The 22,748-nt window shown below is 36.9% G+C and overlaps 2 protein-coding genes across 7 annotated transcripts in view; both read left to right on the plus strand.

Moving 5' to 3' along the window:
- The window catches only part of arl3l2 (ADP ribosylation factor like GTPase 3, like 2), a 298,428-nt gene that overhangs the window by 152,251 nt on the left and 123,429 nt on the right, over nucleotides 1-22,748 (plus strand). The gene's annotated exons all lie outside the window — the stretch shown is intronic.
- tcof1 (treacle ribosome biogenesis factor 1) lies at nucleotides 7,936-20,168 on the plus strand. Of its 6 annotated transcripts, none has more exons than XM_084430551.1 (9): nucleotides 7,936-8,201; nucleotides 8,724-8,785; nucleotides 8,876-8,910; nucleotides 10,600-10,689; nucleotides 11,111-11,172; nucleotides 11,261-11,417; nucleotides 13,122-14,948; nucleotides 15,051-15,130; nucleotides 19,593-20,168. In XM_084430551.1, exons 1-9 carry the CDS (start codon nucleotides 8,085-8,087, stop codon nucleotides 19,677-19,679), a joined length of 2,517 nt encoding a protein of 838 aa, XP_084286677.1. In that variant the 5' UTR covers nucleotides 7,936-8,084; the 3' UTR covers nucleotides 19,680-20,168. The 6 variants fall into 6 exon arrangements, with proteins under 6 accessions (XP_084286677.1, XP_084286679.1, XP_084286676.1 ...); XM_084430553.1 differs by having other exon boundaries at nucleotides 8,730-8,785; XM_084430550.1 differs by having other exon boundaries at nucleotides 7,938-8,201; nucleotides 8,730-8,785; nucleotides 11,255-11,417.

Below are 22,748 nucleotides of genomic sequence, written 5' to 3' on the forward strand. Positions count from 1 at the left end.
GTCGGTGTAGCGCATTATAAAAGGGCTCAATGGCATTTACGGCTCAGATATTTGGCTTTAAAAAAACTTTGTAAAAAAACTCGGAAACTGAGCTCCCGTGTGCAAACAAGTTAGCAGCCAATTTATTAGAATTTATAAGAATAAAATGTAACTGAATTGAACTGATTAAAAACAAAACTCCTGTGCCAAGTGGGACAGAGGCATCATATCTAAAAGTTTTCTCCCTTACCTGAAATATTTGTCCATGAAACATGAGTGAGTACACATTACTTTCCACAAAAAACAACAACAGCAAATCCACTAAAATCTCTGAAGTCAGATTTAGCTCAAACCTCCACATTCCCGCTGCCAAGCTGTTACTATCTTTAATGTTGACTTTACAGAATAAATGTACGCAAGCACTTTTAAATCCGTCTATTAATAGAACAACAGCTCATAAATCTCCTAAATATGATGTCTAATATTTAAAAGAGAGAGAGATTATAAATAAATGGGACCTCTTCCAAATTCCTTTGGTCTCAGTCACAGAATTAATATCTAACTGGTCCCTTGTTTGAATATGGGTGAGGTTTTATGTGCTATTTCTATACATGCCCACCTGATGTCTATCAAGACTTTAATTATTTTAACAACTTTTTTATAATACGTCTTTTTTATTTGAGACTAATTTACTGTTAAATTACATGTGACTGGTACTGGCTGCACAGATCCTTGAGGTTTAGCGTATTTAGTTTTTCAGGGCCCTGCTGTTTTCCTAAAGATTTTGGCTCTTTTGAAGTGTGTGTCTGTGTCTCTGTGCGTGTGTGTGTGTGTGTGTGGGGGGGGGGGTCGACAGTGACTTTTCACTGTAAAAAAAAAAAAAAACGGTAAACTACTGGCAGCTGTGGTTGCCAGCATCATATCGTAAAAATACGGTGTTACTGGTTTTGAAATGACCAGCTAAATACCGTTTTGTCAGCCAAACCGGTATTTAACTGTTCATTTAAAAAACAGTAACACACCGTATTTTTACGATATGATGCTGGCAACCACAGCTGCCAGTAGTTTACCGTTTTTTTTTACAGGATTATACATTAATAGTCTCTCCTACATTACTGAAATAATGTTCACTGTCTGTAAGAGTAAAATTCTTCGTGTGTGAGTGTAAACGTTTGCTCAGGTTACATCCAAAAACAAGATTCAGTTTCCCCAGGATATAAAACGCACACACACACATTCCCCGAATGAACAGTTCAGGTTCTGACCACCTCTGACAAGCAAACTCTCCCGAAAACAGCTCCACGTTTCTCTAGCGCTCCATCTATAACCACTTCCACACACTCAGTGTTTACCTACTATATGAAAACAGATATCGATCATTTATGCACAAAAAACACTTTCAGGACTGGACGGTATTAGATCCACACACACTCTCTAGAAATGGTGTAATACTCCAGACAAGAACATGGATTCTAAAAGCAGAACCTAAAGATTCAGAAACTGTTCACAGCAGGAAATAAAATTAATTTCCAAATTGTAGGATTAGAAAAGCCCTCATTGAACAGACTGCATGAGAACCGGAGATCCTTTGAAAGCTTGGAAGTGTGCCGTTTTACTGGAAGTGGTGGAGATGATTAAATAGAGTTAGTGTTAGTATGAGGGGAAGGGTTTTTAATAACTCTCTCTCCCTCACACACACACACACACACACACACACAACGCCAAATTCAACAAGTCCTCAGACTTAGCTGCCTTCTCTTATAATTATTCCCTTTCATCTTTCTCTCAGACCATTAAAGAAATAATACGCGTTAGATTTGTGGTATAAAGAATATGTGTTTAGTGAGTGCCACAGACACACACACACACACACACTCACTCACTCACTCACTCACTCACTCACTCACTCACTCACTCACTCACTCACACACACACACACACACACACACACACACACACACACACACACACACACTCACTCACTCACTCACTCACTCACTCACTCACTCACATGCACACACACACACACACACACACACACACACACACACACACACACACACACACACACACACACTCACTCACTCACTCACTCACTCACTCACTCACATGCACACACACACACACACACACACACACACACACATACACACACACACACACACACACACACACACACTCACTCACTCACTCACTCACTCACTCACTCACTCACATGCACACACACACACACACACACACACACACACTCACTCACTCACTCACTCACTCACTCACTCACTCACATGCACACACACACACACACACACACACACACACACACACACACACACACACACACACACACACACACACACACACACACACACACACACACACACACACATACACACACACACACCTAAGATTATTTTTCATGTTTGTGAAAGAAGTCTCTTCTGCTCACCAAGGCTGCATTTATTTGATCCATACAGTAAAAACTTTCATATTGTGAAATATTATTAAAATTTGAAATAACTAATTTCTATTTAAAAATATATATGTCATGTGATAAATTGTGTACAATGTAATTTATTCCTGTGATGAAAAGCTGCATTTTCAGCATCATTACTCCAGGAAGATGCATATGGACTCAAAAAGCTTGTTTTTTCAAGACATTGTTCAAAAGCAACTCAATTTGCAAGCATTTACTTTTGGAGGGGTCTTAAAATCATGAAATTTACTTTATTGACATTTTTCAGCATAGTTGCTATAAAGTCACCAGGGAATCAAAATTCACAATTAAATTTGTTATGCCATATTGCAGTATTTTTTTTATAAATGATTTATCCGGGCACATTATTATTGTTTAAAATTCATGTTCCCAGTAAATCTTGAATCAGAATAAGTTCCTCTCGCAGCTTCTCTTCTCTTCTCTGATGATGTGGGCGGAGCAACCTGTCACTCACATGAGATCCACCAATAGCAAACCACAACCATCCAATCAATTCCACACAGACAAAATCAAGCCCCGCCCACATTTGTTCTTGTTCTAAGCGTTTCACTCGGATATACGACACAATAGAGAGGAAAAGCCTATTGCGGCTTCTGTTTTATGCCAACTTTATGACATTTTTTAGGCTTAGGTGATTGGCCTCTAGTCAGACTCGGCCTTACCTATGTTTCACCCGTTTCAATTGAAACAGGCCCCGCCCTCCAAGGGGGGCCCCAACAGACCAGCAAAATCCCACTCATTTTCTCCGTAGGATATTGATTTTCAGCCATAATGTCTAAACCATCCAAGGTGGATTGACCACGAGCTACAAGGTTGTGAAATGAAAGTTTCTGCTCCTATAAAAGCAACAAGGTATGAAATCAACCGTGTTATTTGCGATCTTCTGGAGAAATACTACACTACCCACAATTCTTGTTTTTTTGTCATAGAATTTTTATTTGTGCAAACTGCATTTTTACATTTTATACCACCCCACCCACCATAAACAACCCTACCCAGCCCCAACAAAGCAATCCCCAATCTGATAAACAGGACATCTGAAGATCAGAAAAAAAAAGAAAAGAAAAAAATGTTTTTTTTTTTACATATGTGCATACATTAATGCAGTGGTTCTCAAAGTGTGGGGCGCGCCCCACTGGTGGGGAATAGAGACGTGACAGGTGGGGCGCGCCAAACGGGAGGAAATTTTCCTTTTTATGCCTTTATATCTTTATCCAGACATCCCAACTGTCCCGGAAGTTCCAGGAGTCTCCCACATATTGATGGCGGCTCCTTGACGCCCGCAAATGAGATCCAATCTCCCAGAATCGTGCGCTAGAGAGTGACTGCGCGCATGTGTGTGTGTGTGTTTGTGTGACTATAAAGGCATATTAATATTAGCGGAACAAACTTTCACGCCCACAGATACAGTATATGTGTAGCTATGTTTCGCGCCGATGGGTAGCAGGCTAGTGTGGGCAATAAATAAATTGTGCAATGCAAAACAGGCTCATTTGCAGCCACTAATGCAGGGATAAATAGACCTGTCTTGCCAAATGGATTTATAATTTTTTTCATTTTTAACAGATTGCAAAGTGGCACTTTTATTGCTTTTCTATTTTTGAACTTGATACAAATTTTGACACAGCTGCACTTTTATTTTCTCTATTTTTAAATTTCATGCAAATTCTGACACAGCTGCACTGTGTATTTTTGAACTTGCTGTTATTTGATGTAGATAGTTAACGTTAGTTTGTATTTAGATATAACTTGTAACTATACTGATACTACTTGTTAATTCAATAAATTTGAACATTTTATTTCTTTAGCATGTTGAGGCAGGTGGGGCTAGGAAATTCCCCCTTGTCCAAAGTGGGGAATTACCGAAAAAGTTTGAGAACCACTGCTCTACACTATCACACTAAACTGCATTTGAGTGTGTTAAAGTTATAATGTTATTCTGTGTGTTAGTTTGTCTGTATGAGACTAGCAGTGAGCGAGATCAACATTAGCATAACATACTGATCATATTCTAACATTTCATCATGTTGAGCTGTATAACATTGATTAGTTTTATGTACAAGTCATTAGCTCATCTCTACATTTGCACGTCTCTGTCAAGTGGAAGTTAGCCGCGGACGCTAGCTCTCGGCATCTCGAAAACACCACGCCGATATTGATCCTCGTTTTAGTTCTCCTTTTGTCCCAAAGTCTGCTTGCCCTGATCCATAATGTTTGAACGAAACAACAACAGCGTGAGCGCGCCGCTAGACGTAGCGCAGTTGTCCACGTCTGTCGCCATGGTTACTACGGCAGAACGAGCGGAAACCAGGGATAACGCGGATATTACGTCATTGACAGGCGACACTGAACAGGGACGAGACATTATTTAAAACTGGAATTTCTCTGAAATTAAAAACCTTGGGGAACTTTTGGGATATTGTAAGTGCACAACTGCAGGAAATTTTATTACAAAAATCTTACATATTGTACCTTTAATGAACATGACAAATGAAGTTTAAACAACATGAGATTTGAGATCTGCTGTGGAGGGAAAGATTTTTAGTGTGAAACACAATTTCAGTCTGGGCTTGGAAATTCCCCCTTGTCCAAAGTGGGGAATTACCGAAAAAGTTTGAGAACCACTGCATTAATGTATATCTACACACAAGCAAAGATACATGCAAAATTGAGATGGTATTAGTACAAAAAAAATATAAAAAAAAAAATAAAAAAAAACATATATGACCCCCCACTCAATCCACGTCTAAGGTTGGTAAGTCATTAAAGAATGTAATAAATTGTTGCAATTTTTTGCCAAAAGATTCTCCCCTATCTCTGATATTGTACTTAATTTTTGCAAGTTTAAAAAAAAAGACCAAATCTTTGAGCCAAACTGAAACAGAAGGGGGTTGTGGGGAGGTCCAAGATACCAGTATTCTGCGCCTAGCGAGGAGAGATGCGAAAGCTACAGCATCGGCCTGTCTACGGCTTAAAGGCTGACGCCGAGATGGAACTCCAAAGGTTGCAATCAAAGGGCAAACCGCTAAATTGACCCCTAGGACATCAGACACTATTTTAAAGAAAGAATTCCAAAAGTTTTGTAACTTGGGACACAATACAAACATATGGCTAAGGTTACATGGTGAAAGTTTACATTTATCACACAAATCTGAAACATCGAGATACATTTTAGAAAGTTTTGTCTTCGAGAGATGAGCTCTATGAATAGTTTAAAACTGTATAAAACTAAAGCCTGCGTCCCAATGTGCATACTATCCATCCTAAATAGTATGTGACATTAGCAATTGTCAATACTATTTAGGGCAGATAGGGTGGATAGTATGCACATTGGGACGCAGGGTAAGCCTAGCACACGAAGTGGTGGTACGTACAACTACCCACAATTCTAAGCAAAACACTGACGTCTCTGATTGGTCGAACTCGCGCCGCGGTTACCATGGCGACGTTTACCACCCCCGCGAACGGCTTAAGCGATCTGAAGTATATATTTTTCTGTGGGTAGGGCCCCACATTAGTTATCGAAACGGGCCCCCAGATGCTTAAGGCCGCCGCTGCCTCTAGCGTAAATTGTCCTCCTTGGTCAGATGAATTGCTGTCAATAGAGAAACATCATTTTTTGCCCACATAACGGTGTATTTACAGCATGTAAGGTAACGCAGACGCTAACCAGCCAAACCCTGAACCCCTGGCATACAAAATCTCCTCTTTCTCCCTCAGATCCTCATGAATGGAGCTCTGTGAACACTATTACCCGATACACCCCCCCATCAGCTGACCTGCTCACCATCATCACCACCCCGAAGAGTTTCTCCTTCATTACTCGAGCAAACGGAGCCAAGCGTTTGGTAATTGTCCGTTTCATCATAGTCATGAAACTTTAAAACTGCTGCTGTATTTTGGGTTTATCACAGGTTGTTCGTACCACCCTGAATGCCTTTTAGAGAAACACGTAAACACGAGTGGGCTGCATCGCCCTAAAATAAACATATTGACACACACACACACACTCCACAGCTCAAACCCTAATCCAAACACACCTGCTCACATTCATTTCACCACACTGGCGGGTTTGGATGTCTGGATCTGATTGGTCTTGATTGGTCGGAGTCGGGTGTTTGTGGTTTTACACTTTCACAGAGCTGTTTTCCCCTAGAGGACATGTTGACTCTGCTGTTCTTGAAATCAGACAATGAGCACAACCTCACTGAACTGCTCAGGTAACGTTCATCAAACCAGACCACACCATACCTGTCAACATTTGGATACCAAAATACGGGAAATCTGAACGGGGGGGGGGGGGGGGGGGGGGGTTCTTTATTTTTTTTTTATTTATTTATTTTTTTTATTTATATCATGTTTCTTTATTTATTTTTATCAATTGCAACAATTAACTGCATTAATTAATCACGATTAATTGCCATTAAAAAAAACTTACTTTTTAACATTTTATAATGTAATAATTTCACAATTAATCTCCAAATTAAGGTAGAAAAACATAAAACAGTATATTTTAAATATTTGTCTAACAGGTAGGAAAAATATACAGAAATTGAAGTTATCAAACAGTTTGCACTGCATACAATTTAAATTGTACATAGATTAATCCTTATTAAAGTAAAAAAAGATCTTTAGTCAAGAGCAGTGAGTGCTTTTCTCTGTTACCTTTGTTCTTTGATTAACTTTACTGACAGAAAGCTTTATTGGCTACTGTCTCTTTAAAAACAGCCGCTGACGGATCTCACTCGCGTCTCATTCTCTCACAACTCTTTGCTTTCATTTACGACTTTTTTTTAAACTAATTTAAGACTGCTCAGACTGCTCTTATGAGGATACTCGACAAAACGGACATTTTGACATAATTGCGTGTGTTAATGCCATCTCTCTCATGTTCGTCCATCCTCGGATGCTGCTGTTCTTCTTCGCGCGATTTTTTCCCCCTAACTACTTCAGTGGAAATCCCGCCCTGCAGCCGATTCTAAAGATTTTATTGGTCATGTGAATCACAGTACTGATTGCCTACACCAAACACTGATCCCTAAACCTACCCGTCATTGTAACCTTAACCAATGAAATTAGCTGCAGGGCGGGATTTTCGCTTAACTGGTTTGCGCCCATTGGGATTAAAAAAAAAAAAAAATTATAGAAAGATTAAAAATACGGGAGAAATACGGGAAAATATTTAAACGGGATGATAGCGGGATAGCAATGTAAAATACGGGAGAATCCCGGGAAAAACGGGAGGGTTGACAGGTATGGACCACACAAAACCAGTCATGCATTGGTTGTGATGTCTCCCAGATCAAAACATGAGCTATAACACATCTTCATCACTCATAGATTACATAATATAAAGTGAAATTATAATTTTTTAATCACTGTTGTGGCGTTCATGTACGTTCAACTCGTAAACACGATCTTTCCGACACACTTAAAAAAAACTACATTTCCCATGATGCAGTGCGCGCATTGCGAGAGTTCAGGGGTCAGAGTAAAGGAATGCGCGTGATGCTACTGTCTGCGCTAGCGTAGCGGAAATAGAAACATGCAGCAAAGTTTTTCCTAAGTATCACGAGCATCCGTTTTTTATTTATTTACCGCCATCACAAACATGACCTCAAATATTACAGACGCAACGCAAGACGAGCTGATCAATTTAATATATCACCATTTAAAGGACAACGGCTACCAGAAAGCAGCACACGTGTTGAAAAAGCACGCGCCCAAGGTGCCGAAATGTTTATGCATGTGTGTGTGTGTGTGAGAGAGTGAGAGTGCATGTTCGTAAATCAAGAGACTTGTGGGTTTTTTTTTTGCATGCATGCATGCATTTTCAACAGAGGTCAAATAAAGCTTTTGCATTACATCTGTCGAACCAAATCTGATGCATTCACCAACACCAATGTATTAGTTCAAATCAGTTCAGTCACACTGAAATCACTGCCTATCAACATAAACCGGAATGCAATTGAACGGTTAAAGCTTTATTTCTACAACATAGACTTGGCTTCATGCATGTGTGCATTACAAATGACATAAGTGCTAGAAAATAAGCATTTTAAGCTTGTGCATGTAGTAAATGCACTTTTTCCTGTGTTATACTGATAGTTAATGGTATTAGAGTACAGATAGAAGCACTAAATAAGATTTATAGTCATGCATCAGTTCACAATGATCCTGTAGAGCTCATAACTGTGATATGCACAGATATATGAACTCTCTGAATGCATGTGTTAACACTGGCTGTCAGTTGCAGGTTGAAACTGAAGAAGTGAACGTGTCTTTGAGTGAGATCTTTCAGAAGTGGGCAAGGTAACACAGTGCATGCATGTCTCATATTATGGGCTCTATTGAAAAGCATTTAAACTAATTTATAAATTTTCCCCAACATGATGTATTCAGCTCAGATGATGGAGATATTCCACCGGTGCCTTCTGGTATGTACATCAGCAGCTTCACTATCTAGTGTGTGTTTGTCAGAAGGTTCATAGGGACAAACTGTTGTGCATCAGGGATTTTCAACAAGGCGAATAAATTTGATTAAAACAATTATTTAAGAAATAATAAATTAATGCATTTTATTAAAATAACTTATAAATAAATAAAAATTGATTAAATTAAATGAATACATTTGATTAAATTAACACTAAATAAATAAATAAAAGTTTTAAATAAAAGTTTAAATTTAAATAAAAAAAGTGTAAAAATGTAAAATAAATTAAAAACAAGGTTACTAAACTTAAATAATAAATTAATACAGTTGATTAAAATAATTTGTTAATTTTTATATATATATATATATACACACACACTCTACCGTTCAAAAGTTTGGGGTCAGTAAGATTTTAAATGTTTTTAAAAGAAGTCTCTTCTGCTCACCAAGGCTGCATTTATTTGATTAAAAATACAAACAAAAACAGTAATATTGAGAAATATTATGACAATTTAAAATAGCGGTTTTCTATGTGAATAGATTGTAAAATGTAATTTTATTCCTGTGATCAAAGCATCATTACTCCAGTCTTCAGTGTCACATGATCCTTCAGAAATCATTCTAATATGATGATTTGCTGCTCAAGAAACATTTATGATTATTATCAGTGTTGAAAACAGTTGTTTACATTTTTATTTCATGATGCTATGATGAATAGAAAGTTCAAAAGAACAGCATTTATCTGAAATCTAAAGCTTTTGTAACATTAAACACGACCGTTCACAAGTTTGGGGTCAGTGAGAATTTTATTATTACAATATAATTTTATTTTTGGGGGAAAGAAATAAAATAAATCAATACTTTTATTCATCAAGGATGAGTTAAACTGATCAAAAGTGACAGTAAAGACATTTATAATGTTAGAAAATATTCTATTTTAAATAAATGCTGTTCTTTTGAACTTTCTATTCATCAAAGAATTTGGAAAAAAAATTGTACGCAACAGTTTTCAACATTGATAATAATAATAATAATGAATGTTTTTTGAGCATCAAATCATCATATTAGAATAATTTCTGAAGGATCATGTGACACTGAAGACTGGAGTAATGATGCTGAACATTCAGCTTTGATCACAGGAATAAATTACAGTTTCAATTATATTAAAAATAGAAAACAGTCATTTTAAATTGTTATAATATTTCACAATATTATTACTATTATTTATTTTTTTATCAAATAAATGCAGCCTTGGTGAGCAGAAGAGACTTCTTTTAAAAACATAAAAAAATCGTACTGACCCCAAACTTTTGAACGGTAGTGTATATATACACACACACAGTTATAAATACAAATGCATCCTACAGTACTACAGTAAGTAGAAAAAATGCAATGTAATAGATATTTTATACATGATATTACATTTTCACAGTATTATTTGGGTCTATACAAGAAAAGAAAATGTAAAGCTGTGTATATCCTGTGGATGATCATGTTTGGTGGTCCATGGGAAAGATTAAGAATCCCTGTCGTTCATGAATGTTTGACAGCCCGTTTTGATGGAAATCAAGCATGTTTACCACCATTTACTGATTTCTTCTGACTATCCTGCCTTCTAGATATTTAGTATAAGCACTGATAATTCAAAAGGGGCTCACTAATATTGAGTAACCTAAAGTCCTCGCATCCGCAGGTGTTGAAACTCCTGAGCTCCAGAGTCCAGCAAAAAGACAGAGAGGTTCTTCAACCGGAACCAAGTCTAAGATCACAGCTCCCTCTGCTGGTAAACGAGCCGTCGCTTTTAATATCGTCTTCATATTGTGTAATGTGTGTTTTATCTGACCGCTGTAAACATAAGCCACAAATCTGACTATATTTTTCTAACTGTCATAATTATTTGTTAACAAACAAGTATTCATGACTTCAATGAGCTCATTGTTTCTGCATTAAATTATTACATTGTTTAAATTAATATTTTTTTTGCTAACTGTGATTTTGTATGTGCATTTCTGAAATACATAACTTAGACAGTGACCTCTGATAACAGATCATCTCTAAATTGTAATATGGACTTTTTCTGTAAAGCTGCTTTGAAATGATGTGCATTGTTAAAAGCGCTATACAAATAAATGTGAATTGAATTGAATTGAACTATAGTTTGTTTCTGTGTGTGTTTGTGTGTGTGTGTGTGTGTGTGTGTACAGGACTTAATCCCAAAAAACCTGTCGGCAACATTAAAACTTCAGGAACAGCGGGAAAATCAACGGTATTTGATTTAAACATGTTTTATTCATTCACCCACTAAACAAAAGTCTCCTGAAATATTCATCATTGACTCCACTGCACAGAAACAGAAGAAAAGTGAAACTGGGACTAAACCGAGGAAAAGAAAAAACTCCAGCTCAGAAGATGTTTTGGTTCCTCCATCGGCCGCTGATCCGGGGAATGATTCGGACTCGGACTCCAGTTTAGATGTGGACAAGTGGAGGAAACTGCTTTCTCAATTTTCAGGTGAGAAAACACTAAATAGAAAGCATTGAAAGGCTTCAGTTCATAACGCCTTGTCCTGCCGATGGATGAATCTCACAAACCCCAAAATCAACATGTGAATTGTTTCGTCTTATATATACTTCGCATAAAGACAATTGAGCTTTTCTTAATGTCTTCTGCTCACCAAGGCGGATCAAAAATAACAGTAATATTGTGAAATATTAATACTATTTTAAATGCTGGAATATACAGTAAAGTGTAATTTATTCCTGTGATCAAACCTGAATTGTCAGCATCATTACTCCAGTCTTCAGTGTCACATGATCCTTCAGAAATCACTCTAATATGAGGATTTGCTGCTCGAGAAACATTTATTATTATTATCAGTGTTGACAATATTTTAGTGGAAATTGATCCATTTTATTTCTCAGGATTCTATGATGAATATTCAAAATTCAAAAGAACACCATTTATTCAAAAATATAATCTTTTGTAATATTATAAAGAGGTCAGTTATGTGATTTTTCTTTTTTTTTATTTGTTTTTTTGGCCAAAGAGATCAGAAACTAGCCTGGCTAACGTCTGGGAACCACATGTTCATTTTCTCGTATTCAAGGCGTGGTTTACGAATGCCCAGAGCCGTTTATTGGGCGCTACGAATGTCTATCAAATGCGCCTGTACGTAGCTCATAGCCAATCGTTTCAATTATACCAGATGACGTATGGGGAGCGACAGAAATTCGACGAGGAAGAAGACGATGGGTCAGAGATTTATGTGTACACGATGGCGTTCAGCGACTAAACTACTTAGACCACTATCTAGGGCTGCATCGAAAGGTAACTTCGCGTCTGCTGCCATGTTGGATCCATAGATATAAACAAACTGCTTCGGTGTGTCGCATAGACGTCGTCATCGTCTTGCTGCTCCCTCCCCGTTCTGTGATTGGTTCCCTTTTTCAGGGGAAAATCTGGTCCATGGTGTCCAGGCTGCCTAGCAGCGTGAATAAAATCAGTTACATTTTTGTGAAAAGCGGAGCAACAGCCTAGGAGGAGTTAGAAAATATACTTTTTTCCACAAAATTCTAAATTGCGGAAACCGTTTCATGATGGAAAATGACCTCATAGGGTTCAATCGAATCGTCATGAGCCAATGAGGAAAAAGGATTTAGTTTCTAGCCCTTATGGTTCAAAAGTTCAAAAAGCATATAAACATGAGTGCATCTTTGGACAGTTGGTGGCGCTAGAGGGATTGGGTTAGAGACTCCAAATTTGCTATGATGACAGTTCAGACTGTCCTCCATCTTTGTGCCAAATTTCATAACTTTCCCGCAAGCGGTTCCATGGGCTGCCATAGACTTCCACAGCAGAAATGGAAAAATAATAAGAACGCTAATGGATACAATAGGTTTTTTTCATTTGTTTGCTTCGTTTTCGTTTCATCTTTTTCCTATTTTAATCTTACTTTAATAAATTTTGATCACTATCCAACGTGTTGTCTCCTTTGTCGCGGCTTGTGAGCCGGCCGTGACACTACAAACATAATAATCACTGTGATAATATTCCAATCATAGACACTTAAGCATTTGTCTATTTAAATCCAAACAGCAACTTTCTTCTTTGGGCAGTGTATTTCCCATTCATTTTGTGATGTAAGGGTGAAATGTGCTGTGTTTTCATAAGATTCAAACAGAAATATGATCATAACAGTTTGTCTTTTGTTACCAGACGTCGACAGAGAGAAAATGGACGTTCTTTCAATTTTGGACGAATCTTTTGGGAAGATCCCAGAAAGGAGCAGGGCGAGAAGGAAGCCGAGAACAAAAAAAAAAAAAGAGGAAAACCAAGCCAAGAAGGGAAAGTCCGATACGCCAGCAAACGACGCGACGGACAAATCCGAGGACGTTTCTGTAACAACCGATGCATCCAAGACTAGTTCAGAAAAGACGAAAGACGGAGATGCTGAAGTTTCTAAAGTCAAGAAAAAGACTAGAAATAAGAAAAATAGTAGCATCTCAGCATCTCTTGATGTGGTTGAGACCCCCAAAAAAACGAAATCTAAACCTACACAGGATGAGGCCGATAAAGCGGAAGAACATCGTGAAACTAACGGACCTCTGAAAGGAACTAAAGAGGTTGGTGTATCAGATTCAGAAGCCATTAGGACTCCTAAAAGAGTTCATTTTGAACCATGTAATAGTTTTTCACAGCAGGTTGAGGAAAATGGTCGTAAAGATAACGGTACCTCAGAAACCAGCAGCGCTGACACTCCATCGAAAAAAAAGAAAAAAAAGAAAGGCCTTTCTGAGGCCAGTGATGTTGAAACTGACAACAGTCCCTCAAATGTTCAAGAAGTTAAGAAAGCTGCTGTGGAAACTCACTGTGAAGAAACCAGCCTTGCAACGGACCAATCAGAGACGCCTTCAAAGAAAGTGAAAAACAAGAAGTCTAAAAGTGTTGCGGAGCCCGTTCCCAATGAAACGCCTTCTAAGAAGGGTAAAGCCAAGAAAACTGAAGTTCCTTCTGAGATTGACCAAGAAACAACATCTGAATCCGTTAACCCCGATACTTCATCTAAAAAAGCCAAAAGTAAGACCAGTGAAAGCCTTTCAGAAACAATTGTGTCTGAAACGCCATCTAAAAAATCTAAATGTAAGACCAGTGAAAGCATCTCAGAAACAATTGAGTCTGAAACACCATCTAAAAAAGCCAAAAGTAAGACCATTGGAAGCCTTTCAGAAACAATTGAGTCTGAAACGCCGTCTAAAGTCAAACATAAGACCAGTGAAAGCATTTCAGAAACAATTGAGTCTGAAACGCCATCTAAAAAATCCAAAAGTAAGACCAGTGAAAGCCTTTCAGAAACAATTGAGTCTGAAACGCCGTCTAAAAAAGTCAAACATAAGGCAAGTGAAAGCCTTTCAGAAACGCTTGAGTCTGAAACGCCATCTAAAAAGGGTAAAGCCAAGAAAACTGAAGTTCCTTCTGAGATTGACCAAGAAACTACATCTGAATCCATTAACCCCGATTCTTCATCTAAAAAAGTCAAACATAAGGCCAGTGAAAGCCTTTCAGAAACAATTGAGTCTGAAACGCCATCTAAAAAGGCTAAAGTCGTGAAAGAACCTGGTGAGGTGGAAACTAGCAATAAAAAGCCCAAAACGGTCCCGTCGGATGCTGATCTCCTTCAGCTCGACTCTGCAAACAGCTCTTTGAAAAAAAAGAAAAGCAAGATGGCTGCTGATGGCGTGGAGATCCAGCATGACGTTCCTTCAGGAACGCCTGTGAAAAGTCGTCGATCTCAAAACGACGTTGCCGATGGCTTGGGAAATGAGGAAACCTCCAGTCAAGAGCTAAACACACTGTCCAAAAAAAAAAAAAAACACAAAATGGAGGAAGCTTGTGACGTTCCCGCCGCGCCAGAGGCCAAGAAAGACAAAGTCAAGAGCAAAAACAAGAAGGGTGAAAATGCAGATGCTCTTCAACCTCCTCCACCACCAGAAGAAGAAGAAGAAGAAGAAGAAGAAGAAGCTGCAGTGAGCCAGAAGAAAAAAAGTGAGTAATTAAAAAATATGCATGTGTTGACATGGCTTTTTTTTTCACGGCATCCTTCAATCTTTTCTTCAATGTTCCCTCTCACGCTGAAATGATGTACAGAGAAGAAGAAGAGAGGAGAGGAAGCAGAGGGAATCGTCCCTGTATCAGCTCCAGTTGAGGAGCTGGTCGTGCATAAGAAGGTAAATCTGCTGGATTGATGGTTGGTTTCGTAAATTGCGTGTTCAGAATGATGCTGTTTTTAAAAGAAAATGCTGTTCTTCATCCTAAACTAACAGAAAATACCTATAAAGCCTACCGTATCATATTTGAAAATCCTGTTGAACACAATCTACTACATGCCTTCTGTCGTCTGATTGATCGTTTTTTTTTAAAGTCTTTTAGTGTAATTCTAAAAAACGTCCTCCTTCAGCTTGTGACGCATGTCTTTTTGTAAGTAAATGCAATAATTACTTTTTTTTTATGTGCTGTTATATATTTGCCTCCCACAATTAAAACTACTTAGCACTTAAAGGATTAGTTCACCTCAAAATGAAAATTTCCTGATAATTTACCCCAATGCCATCCAAGATGTTCATGTCTTTCTTTCTTCAGTGGAAAAGAAATTAATTTTTTTGAGGAAAACATTTCAGGATTTTTCCTCCACACAATGGACTTCAATGGCGACCAAGATGTTGAAGTCCAAATCCAATGCAGTTTCAAAGGGCTCTGAAGTGCTTCAAATGGCTCTGCATGATCCCAGTCGAGAAATAAGGGTCTTATCTCGCGAAACGATCCTTCATTTTCTAAAAAATGTAAAAAAATGTATATACTTTTTAACCACAATTGTTCATCTTGTGCTGGTCTGCGACGCACCACATATTACGTCATCACTTTGGAAAGGTCACAATTTTTTTTTTTTATAATAATAATATATTAAAACAAAGATGTCGGACTATTTTGAAGTTGGAAGAGAAAATGAGATGGGATTTTTCGGTACACAGACAAAAAACTTTGATGACGTGACGCGTGACCTTTCCAGCGGGATGACACAGTGCGTGGCGCGTCGCAGACCTTTTGTGGTTAAAAAGTAGGGCTGAACGATATGGACAAAATTTCATATCTCGATTTTCATGCCAGATATCTCGATATCGATACAATACGATATGACTACGTAAGTACTAAAAAAACAATACATTTAGAGTTTGTAAAATACACACTGATGTCTATGGAAGAGGTAATAATAATCCTTTCCATTATAATTCGACACGTTTTATTCATATCAGATACACATTGTGTAAGTAACTTCAATGTTTACTCTATTCTATTCCCAGTTCACCAGCCACTTACTTTTAAGTATTTCGGGAGAAGTGGATGAATTCACGTGTTGTAAACATAGAGGTTGTAAATCCAACAGATCCGATTCTCTGAACTGCGTCTGCGGCACAAACTAACACGGCGGCGCCCATCGCGCATATAGCTCAACTAACGCGATCGTTATAAAGGTGTTTAAACAACAATATACTTCCACTTGCATGTATTTGACAATCGGAATATCAAATATTTCATGCCATAGCTAACACATTTGTGAATATTCGTCTATATCGTTGCTTTTTTCGATAGTAATATCTTGAAAGTTCATATCTCGATATAGATACGATAGCGATATATCGTTCAGCCCTTTTAAAAAGTATATAATTTTTTTTTTTTTTTTAAATGACTGATCGTTTCGCTAGATGAGACCTTATTCCTCAGCTGGGATCATGCAGAGCCCTTTGAAACGGCATTGATTTGAACTTCTTGGTTGACATTGAAGTCCATTGTGTGGAGAAAAATCCTGAAATGTTTTCCTCAAAAAACTTAATTTCTTTTCCACTGAAGAACGAAAGACAAGAACATCTTGGATGGCATTGGGGTGAGTAAATTGTCAGGAAATTTTCATTTTGAGGTGAACTAATCCTTTAAAGGGATACTTCACCGATTAGCATTAAGCTTTGTATCAGTAGAAACCCGGTAGTATTTTCGAGTGACCGTGCTTCCCTCCCTCATGTCCCACTGAGACGAGAGATTTCTGGATTGTGTGTCTGAAAAAAAAACTCAGATGACGCAAAAATCGTCATTTAGCTCATCAGAAGGCTTTTTTGTCCAGAGGCGAGAGACTCCAGCCAGTAGGAGGCGCTCGTTCCGCATGTGTTCAACCCGCCCATAGGGGGATCTCACGATAAAACGCCGTCTTTCAGTTTCGAATCGACTAGTAGCCTAGTTGTATCATTTCTCCCGATACTGCCCTCTGTAACCGGTAGGCGTGGCTTGGGCGTGTCCTCGTAGAGCAGCGAAGCAAGTGCATTCTGGGAGTTGTAGTCTTTCATCCACATGAGCCAAAACTACATTTTCTGGCTTTTCTCAGTCTAGAAGGCACCAACTTCTAAAATAATTTCACATTTCTACTACATAAATGACCCAATTTAAACACACATTCATCTTTCCAGCGGTGAAATATCCCTTTAAGTATCATCTTACTAAAACATACTTTTTGAAATATCCCTTTAAGGAAGGAATAGTTAAAAAGCATAAAGGAGGATAATTAATTCCAGACTGCACAATTAACTTTTACAGCATCGGGAAAATAGTGCCTGGAATGAATTCACAGCATCATTACAGATTCCATTTGGAATTCTGGAATTTGTTTTGTAACACTGACTGAAGATACTAATAAATTCCAGGAGTGCTTAAAGAACATGTGATTTCCCTTCTGACAGTTGCATAAACCAACATATGGTAAGTCTGGGCTTTACCCGGGAAAACGAAAGCAAAATAAAAAGCAATTAATCGTTGCCCAGCCTTAAGTGTAATATCAATGAAACATTCAATGAAATGCCTTTCATTTCATGACATGTTTGTGGTCAGTTTCATTCGCAAGTCCTTTATATTGGATACGACTGTCCTAAAAGTTTTGCATCTACAGCACACATTACACACATGCATAAACGCGGTTATGATCTACATGTCTAAAGTAGCCTATAATAGAAAGTCTTATAAACTCCTTGATTTCGCTTAACAACTTAAAATATAATCTGCACGCATAATAAACTATACTAAAACTCATTTACATCTCTCGACAGAAAGATTTCTGCAGTTTTTAATCAAATGTTATTAAATAACAGTAGTCATAAGCATATTTCCAGTACGTCCCATCAGAGCAATCGCTCATAGGCAAACTCCGACGGCTGGTTGAACTGCTTCTTTCTGAGTCGGATGTGATACTTCGGCTGTGCGTTTTGCGTCATCAACCCCGAACTAAAGTTCGATTAGTGAACCAGCTCCTATACTTCCTATAAACCGACTCAAAAGAATCAAGAACTGAACATCACTAGATCACATGACTCGGGCTGCAACAAGGGCTCTCCTCTTCTTTTATTTTCTCAGCAATGTTTTGTTGACCTTTTAAAGTTAGTGCGGAAAAGCAAAAGCTTGTATTATCAAGTGTATATTATCAAGTGTATCAAGTGTATATAAGTGTATAGTGTAAATGCAGATATCGGATATGCGTCACTTTTAAAACATGCAAAAGCTGGTCGTCATAAAAGCATACTAAACAATAGCAAACTTTAGATATACAGTCAGATATACATTAAACATTATATTTTTTTTAAATGGAACAATTTTGGAACCTTTAGACAAAATCTAAACAAAAGTGTGTTTTTATAAAGTTTCATATTTGATACATCAGGCTTTTATGTCTCATATGATGTACATGTCGTACAAAAAAATCAGATATGTGACCATGGACCACAAAACCAGTCACATGGGTAAATTTTTCAACATTGAGGTTTATACATCATCTGAAAGCTGAATAAATAAACTTTCCATTGACATATGGTATGTTATGATATGACAATATTTGGTCGAGATACGGCTATTGTAAATCTGGAATCTGAGGGTGCAAAAAAATGGAAACATTGAGAAAATCTCCTTTGAAGTTGTTCATTTATGTTGGCGATTGTGCCGCATTCACTCACACAAATACATGTTTTATATATTTACGGTAGGAAATGTACAAAATATCTTCATGGAACATGATCTTTACTTAATATCCTGATGATTTTTGGCATAAAAGAAAAATCAATAATTTTGACCCGTACAATGTATTGTTGGCTATTGCCACAGATATACCCGTGCGGCTCGAGACTGGTCACGTGATCCAGGGTCACATATTGTCAAAGAAATTGGAGTTTGGCCGTGAAAATGCACCCTTTATCCACATAAATATCAGCATCTGCACTAAACTCAGTTTGTGCCTCTGAATAAAACTGAGCTGTTTTTCCTCGTCGAGTTTGAGCTCCATATTCTCACTATATCATATGAGACATAAAAGCCTGATGTATCAAATATGAAACTAATTAAAAAACACACATGCACACTTTTGTTGTAGATTTTGTCTAAAGGTTCCAAAATTGTTTCATTAAAAAAAAAAAAAAAAAATCGGACTAATATACTGTATATCTGACTGTATATCTAAAGTGTTTGCTATTATTTAGTACGTCAGGCTTTACAGGGTTAATTATGCCTCTGCTATGATTCTGTAATTGACATTCTGTAATAAATCTCTCTTGGATTGATTGAGTTCTGTGAGTAAATGACGTTTACCCCTCTTTTATTGTCCAGAAAAAGAAGAAAGAGAAAGCTTTGCTCATGGACTCAACAACCGCACATAATGTTCTCAGTCTCACTGAGGAGAAACTTCTGACATAATGACTTGATCTCAATTCATGCTCCGTCCCGACTGTGAGGATCATGTGTGTTCATGTGTGTGTGTGTGCAAGTCAGTGTTTGTATGTTTTATATTTTTATGGAGGTGAATTTTGAGAAATATTTAGGATTCTCTTTTTTGTCGTTGTTTTGTTTTTCTATTTTTGATAACTGGACTTTGTGATGAAGAAGAATTTTATGTCTTTTGTATTCTTTTAAACGTGTTTTTAAAAAACAAATCATGAGAGCCATGAAAAAAACTAATCATGCTGTTTTATTTTCATTTTGGTCATGTGACAAGTTGTTGTCTTCATGCTTCTTTCTTTCTTTTTTTTTAGGTACATTTAAAAAGTAATAAGTACAATTGTTTAGGATGAACCAGTAAATTCTATAAATGTCATTTTGTGTTAATATTTGTGACCATTATTAGGGGAAAACATTTATTTGTCTTATTATTTTTTTGTGGTTCAAAATACAGATGATTTTATTTATATTTGTCTCTCCTCATTCTTCACACTGACAGATGTACGTATGTATTCATATTTCCTACTTAAAGTTTAGCTGGGACATATCGAAGGTTTTTTAAAGATACATACATTGTATATTTCCTCCTTTTTATCCAGAGGATCTTAAGTAATTTTATTTCTGCTAAATGTTAATTACATAACTTATCAGTTCACTAGAATATGAATGACCTCAACTGTCACCCTCCTAGGTTTACTTCACTATATTACAATTAAATCCTAATCTAATCATGACAAACTATATATCGTTGGAAAGGTCTAAGACTCCTAAATAGATATTTTAGCACTGTTTCTTGTTACAAATTATGTAGGAACAGAGATAGATGAATTTATGACAAGAGTGCACCTCAAAAAATCTACATCATAACAGGAGCTCTGACCTTTGTCACAAAAAGTCGACGCACACACTTTTAGTAATTGAAACTTTGGTTTTCATGCTAAAAGTTCATAATAAAACATATAATCTAGTATTTGTCGATACAAAATTAAAAAATATCCTCTAAAAAGTATAATATATTTGTGATATCAACTTCAAATTTGGAACACAACTTGGTTAGATATATGGCTTTGATTTTATAGTAATTTTATAGTAAAAAATATTTTGTAAAATATATATTTTATATAAAAGAAAAAATATTAAGTACAGTATGTTTGATTTACTGTAAATTTAAACTTCCATAACTTCTTAATACTTTCATTTTTTTAAGTGCTTTCACTTCAGCAATAATCTGCTGAGTGTTTTCTTTAAACTTTAGGTCTATAATCCAAAGTATTCTTGAATTGCAACCATTTAAGGTTGAACAGTGCATTTTAATGTCTATTCTCAAAAAGGGGGGTGACAGAAATAGACAGGAAAAGTGTGGGGTTAATAAACATGGACTAAAATCCACTATCCTCACATTTTAAATTGAGAATTTTAAGGCATGAACCTTTTTTTTTTCATGCACAGGTAAATTTTGAGATTTTTGGCTATTTTTCTTCTCTAAAACATCTGAAATGTACATTAAATTTTATTTTATTACACTTTTTCTATTTGCATTTTTCATCTGTAGATTTCACTGTCAATTATAATACATATCTTTGAAGGCTTTTCCCCATCAAAATGAGTTTTTCCCTTGTGCACTGATCCAGAAATGTCCACTTCTGTCCATCAAACCTTCCTGATTTTATCCTATCTATATTCTAGAGGTTTTTTTTGTTGTTGTTTACTGTAGGGTTTGTATATATATATTCTGATTTATGGAGTGATAATAAAAGAGAAATGTCCAAAATCCCTTCAGTAAAATCTCTTAATAGTTTCCAGCTTTCTGTTCAGGAAACATATACAAATTAGTGCATATTTAATTGTAGAATGCCTCATTTGCATATTTAAAACCAAACATTACAGAAAATGTGTAATACAAAACAATTGTCAAGGTGTACTGTGATTAACCAACTGGGAAAGTATGGTGATATATGTTAGTTCAATCCTTTTCTCTTTTCTTGCCTTAATATGCAGAAGGTTTTAAGTGGATTTTCCCAATTTACTGTCATGACAAACCCAGGCTCACAGACAGGCTTAAACCTATCCCAGACTAAAATGCATGTTTGAGATCATTTTTACTAAAAAAGCAACTTGAACTGACATATCTAAAAATGTGTCAGTGCCATTGTTTTGTCTCAAGATGCACACCAGTATTATTATTATTATTATTTAATAACAGCTACTTAAAAGTCCTGAAATGAACTATGGTCTGATCCTGGCTGAATCTAAGCCCTCTCTGTGAAACCACAGTGGCCAGTTACATAAACTGTTAAGACTAGTCTTACAAGTTAGTCATCCAATTTTATTCTTTAAAACTGTTAATAACTTTTTAAAGTCAGTAACATAAAAACGTAGATTGGTCTAATTTGACAACGAACAGTAAGACTGATTACTCCTAACTAACATTGATCATACTAGTTCTTAAGACACAGCCTTAACATAATGGTTATGTTTATGCAACTGGCCCCAGGCCTATATGTTTTTCAAGATTAAAATCGCGCACCGACGAGGATGGGATTCGAACCCACGCGTGCAGAGCACAATGGATTAGCAGTCCATCGCCTTAACCACTCGGCCACCTCGTCACGGCTGACGCGATTTTCATGAACAGGTGGAGGTGGAGATTTCATAAATAACCTCAACTCGGTTTATTGTTACATGATAAATTGTAAAACAGAGGATTCTGTTCTATCTACGGGTTAATCAGGTGAGTGAGGACGTCCAATCACATTCACGTTTCTGTATTTGTGTGCTCGCTCCCGTCCCGTTACTGCAATGTCCACTAGGGGGCGCAGTAACCTTCTTTGCAAATGGTCCCTGTTCTGTATAATGCTCAATGTAAGGGAAAAAGTGTTAAAATATAGAGAGATTGATAACGAAAATGTCAGATGAGGGAAATGTGTCAGCTTTACCGTCACTCTCACACCCGCTGTATTAGAAACACACTCACAGCAGCGTTTACAAGTTTTCTTGTAATTAGTGCTATAAATGTACATACACTTTTTTTAAATGAAAATATAAAAA

Source organism: Rutilus rutilus, assembly GCF_951802725.1.
Source record: "Rutilus rutilus genome assembly, chromosome: 14".
NCBI lineage: Eukaryota > Metazoa > Chordata > Actinopteri > Cypriniformes > Leuciscidae > Rutilus > Rutilus rutilus.

What these genes read in the sequence shown, in the direction of transcription:
- tcof1 (XM_084430549.1), top strand. Translation starts at nt 8,085, where the DNA reads ATGACCTCAAATATTACAGACGCAACGCAAGACGAGCTGATCAATTTA. An exon ending in ACTGCTTTCTCAATTTTCAG is followed by an intron (nt 11,418 to 13,121) that starts GTGAGAAAACAC and finishes TTTTGTTACCAG; the next exon opens with ACGTCGACAGAGAGAAAATG. An exon ending in AGTGAGCCAGAAGAAAAAAA is followed by an intron (nt 14,949 to 15,050) that starts GTGAGTAATTAA and finishes AATGATGTACAG; the next exon opens with AGAAGAAGAAGAGAGGAGAG.